Here is a 4,490-nt window from a genome sequence, read left to right as displayed (position 1 = left end):
TTATTATCAACAACTCTACATTCCATTGATTTTCGCAGCTCTTGCTAAATTTACAAACTTACCAGAGATAACAACAATAAAGCAAAATACTCCTCCACACACACACTAAAATACTGAATCTGAGGCAATAGCTTTCCATGTCAGAATGACACAGTACAGAATAAGTTAAAACAAAACTAAAAGAATAAAACTAAAGCCAAAGTTTAGCTATTTATTTTTCATTTTTTTGATTCAACCCTTTTGTACAATCTCATAAAAGACATGTCTCACATGGACTAGGTGGTCAATCTTTGGTTCTTACCACATGCTCTTGTTGAGCTGGATGTATTATTGAAAAGATGCCAATCATCATTTTTTTTATTCACCTTGGCCACCACCAATAGTCCTTTTGAAAGCCAACTATAACTATATACCTCTCTTTTTGGTCGTTTTTGTCCTTATTAGAGGCGTCGGTCCCCTCTACATGTTTATTATTGTGTTGTATGTGGCCAGCTCATGAGACAACTTTGGAGATATCCCTGCTAGATCTGTTGTATTTCATGTGACTCTTAACTAGCTGCCCAGCTGCAATTGCAGACATGAGTGATAGTTCCCCAGCGAGGACTGAACCGGCTACAATGGTGGCTAGTAGCCTAGAATTTGCTCCGGGAGAATCTTTGCTGGCACCCTTGACACCAAGTAAATTAAGACAAGCTGACTGAGATGCAAGTTGTGTTCCTCCTCCCACAGTACCAACCTGATTCATAAGAACGAAGCATCTTGTCATCATTATACAAAATCTACTTAATGATATTATACAAAATCTACTTGATTGTAGTAGTAGTAGTAGTATACTTAAAATCAAGTTTGCTTCTACATGAATGTTTGTGTAAAAATGGAAAAGGTGTAACATTTGCATTAAGTGTGAATTTCTGATTATGTTTTATTTAATTCCGAAGGGAAGACAAATTCCTGTACCTCAATGGAAGGCATGGTGACAGAAATGTGAAGGTCCTTGCCATCATTGACAGCTTCCATCATGGTAATACAATGAGAACTCTCCACATTCTGAGCAGGATCCTGACCAGTGGCTAAGAAGATAGCAGAGACAATATTGCTAGCATGAGCGTTGAACCCACCAAGAGCACCAGCAATTGCTGAGCCAGTTAGGTTCTTAAGCATGTTTAGCTCAACCAATGCCTCCACATTAGTCTTCAACACTTTCTGCACCACCTCTTCCTTAATTACAGCCTCACACACCACAGACTTACCACGCCCTTCTATCCAGTTCACAGCCGCCGCTTTCTTGTCGGAACAGAAATTTCCTGCCACAACCAAACCAACAGTGCGCTTGAAAACATTAGCAACTACTTTCAATTCAATCACAACAAAAAGAACAATATTAGGATTATTAAAAAGAACATATAAACAAACAAGTTAATGTTTTTACCAGAGATTCCGATGACTTCCATGTCAAAGAAATCATTTTGAAGAAAATCAAGGACATTTTGAACACCTTTTGATACCATGTTCATCCCCATGGCATCACCTGTACTGCAACGGAATCTAATGTACAAATTCTTGCCAGCAATAGCAGGCTGAATGCTCTGCAATCTAGCAAATCTACTTGACCTGCACAAATCCATTAAATTATTAATGAACCAACAATAACACATACCAATTTTAATCAATCACCCCAATAATCCCAAAAACTGAAAGTATTGATAATTTAATAAATCAGATCCTCTCTATCCCATCCATAAATTGGATCCTATCTGACCTCTCCATCAACTCCAACCCCTAAAAGTTTTGATCTCTCAACGTTCAGATCAATCTACGAACTAAATTTTTTTCCATTAGATTAATCTATGAACTATAATTTTGCATGAGAAACATAGGTGTCAATCAACACCTAATTGTGGATCCTACGGTTAAACTTGACAAAATAGGGCCCTATTAGTTTTTCCACACTTAAACTGTAGCTGACCTACAAAGGGCCTTCGAAAACTTAAGAAGGTCAGGGGACCCTCTGGAATTTTTCACCTAGATTCAGATCCTTTCAATCAACACATCCCTCAACCTAATTTTCTACCCGAGAGGACTCAAAAGCCCCTAAATCATTTTATCTCAATTGCATCAAAATGAATACACATTTGTTAACCTAATAATGATAATTCATAACCAAAAGGAATAATGAAAGGAAAAAAAATAGAAATTCATACTTGTTGAAACTGAGAGAAAGTTCATCAAAATTGAGTGGATCTTCCAAGTAAAACTTCAACTGAGCAGCTCTTTTAGCAGATGAAAACCTAACAACAGGTGCTCTAGTCATTCCATCTCGAAGCAAAACCGAAGAAGCTCCGCCGCAAGCATGAATAGCTTTACACCCTCTATTGGTACTTGCAACGAGACAACCTTCAGTTGTAGCCATTGGTACTGTGTACTCAATTCCATCCAACAACAATGGACCTGCAACACCAACCGGAATTTGCACAAACCCTATCGGCATCTCACAGCACTGACCTAATATTGAATCGTAATCGAAACCTTCCAACGGTAAACCCTCCAAAGACTTCCCTGATATTGTCTGAACCGCCGAACGACGAATTGCCGCCGCTTTCCTGCAATCAGCAAGTCTAGATTCCAGCGAGTACGACGGAATAGAACCGGAAACAACCGAATTCACGATTTCTTCGTCTTCCGCTGAGAGATTCACCGGCTCAGCAACGTCGTATACCTTCGGTGGCTGAGCTATTGTTATCATCGCCGGTGCTGGTTTGGCGTCGGCGTTGGTGTCGGTTTCAGAAAGTGCGGCAGGACACGGTCCTGACTTCCTCGAGTCATCTTTAGCGAGGATCTCTTCGTCGGAGAGGTCGTCCGGAAAGGAAGCACGAGATCCAACGCCGAAGAAGCCTAGAAGATAAACGGCGGAGGCTACAAGAGAAACAATAGCCGCGGTTTCCGAAGCAGTAACGACGTGGAGAGGAGTGGACGTACGGATCTTCTCGCGCCAACGGTGGAGGAGAAAGTACGCGACGGAGAAGAACAAACCGAAGAAAACAGCGTTCGCCATGCAGAGAGAAACGGCCTGTGAGTCAGCAGTGGCGAGCTTCTGGGTTTTGAGGAGTTCGCCGGTGTTAACAGGTGTACGAATGGATTTTTGATCTCTCCGGCGATGCTCCATTTTCCGACGAATTTTGATCTACGAAATGCAGATAAAAAAACGAAGGAAAATGGAAGCAAAAGAAAAGAAAAACCCAGAAGCGAAAACGAGGGAGTTTGAGGGAGGATAAAATGGGAAAGGGGTTTGAACGTTTTTATTTGGTTGGTTAGAAAATGAGAGGAAGGGAGAAAATATCGGGGAACGAAAGAATGAATGAGAAAATTGGAAATTTGTAAGAGTTGTTTATAAGAGAAAGGGTTGAGAATAGAAAAATAGTTGGCGCGCTCTTTCGTTGCCCACGAGTACAGCGAGTGACCTTTCTTTGAATTTTATTTGAAACGGCACATAAATATGTCTCACTCTCCACATGCAACGTGCGATAAACATTTTATGTACGTGTTTTTTTTATCTATGCATGATGATGGTGCTAATAATTGAAGCATGGGTTAATTGAAAATTACTATTATAATTATAAACTCGTATACCATGCTGCGGATACGAAATCATAGAATAATAAAGTCAGTCTATCTATATTTATAAAATTTATAAATAATTTAAATTTATTAAAAAATGATATTTAAAGATATCGAAGTATAAGAGAGTGAAAGACATTTTAAATAAGTTGTGTTTAAAAATCACTATAAAGTGTTATCTTCAATATGAGACTATTTTATATACAAATATTCTTAACATTTTCCCTCAAGTTGAATTATGTATGTCAAATGAGTCGAGTTTGTTATAAATGTAATATTTTCGGGACTCCCTAAGAGACTTTGTAAACATATCAACTAATTGGTCGTTGGATTTTATGAAATATGTGGTGATTTCTCATGATAGTACTGTTGGTGTAAGCCCTAAAGGCCAATACTTTTGGTATTTGTATCGAATTATTTATTAATAATAAAATGTTTTTTCTTTATTATGGTTGTTTAATAAAGTCCCTAGAATAGCTAGTCCGTTTAATGTATCAAGTATGACTTAATCATGAGATCACATTAAACATAAGGACATTATTCTTAAAGTATCTGTAGTCGAGCTTTATTGTGAAGTTGGATAACATTAAAGCATTAAGACTATTATGTATATAGACTGATGATCACATCTCATGGATCATGGATAAGGAGTTATCAAGTCTTAAACATAGGTATGAATATTAAGAGTAATATTTATACCGGATTGACCCGCTATTAGAATACTATATAGAAAGTTATGCAAAGTGTCATAAGTTATTCTCATGGTGATAATGGTGTATATCACTCTTCGACCTGAAACCACTATGGACCCTAGATGTAGAGTCGAGTGTTTTATTGTTGATCAAACATTGTCCGTAACTGGATAACCAAAAAGA

The 4,490-nt window shown here is 38.1% G+C and overlaps 1 protein-coding gene across 1 annotated transcript; it reads right to left on the bottom strand.

The window, feature by feature from the left end:
• LOC127074798 (3-hydroxy-3-methylglutaryl-coenzyme A reductase 1) lies at positions 1 to 3,469 on the bottom strand. The gene is made up of 4 exons (XM_051016161.1): positions 2,202 to 3,469; positions 1,430 to 1,611; positions 958 to 1,304; positions 1 to 736 (listed from the first exon to the last, which is right to left on the bottom strand). The coding sequence occupies exons 1-4, from the start codon at positions 3,161 to 3,163 to the stop codon at positions 494 to 496; spliced, it is 1,734 nt and encodes a 577-aa protein (XP_050872118.1). The 5' UTR covers positions 3,164 to 3,469; the 3' UTR covers positions 1 to 493.
• Between the last annotated feature and the right edge of the window lie 1,021 nt (positions 3,470 to 4,490).

This window comes from Lathyrus oleraceus, chromosome 4 (genome assembly GCF_024323335.1).
Source record: "Lathyrus oleraceus cultivar Zhongwan6 chromosome 4, CAAS_Psat_ZW6_1.0, whole genome shotgun sequence".
Classification (NCBI taxonomy): domain Eukaryota; kingdom Viridiplantae; phylum Streptophyta; class Magnoliopsida; order Fabales; family Fabaceae; genus Lathyrus; species Lathyrus oleraceus.
Note: the sequence above shows the minus strand (reverse complement) of the source record. Positions and strands in the feature narration are given on the sequence as shown.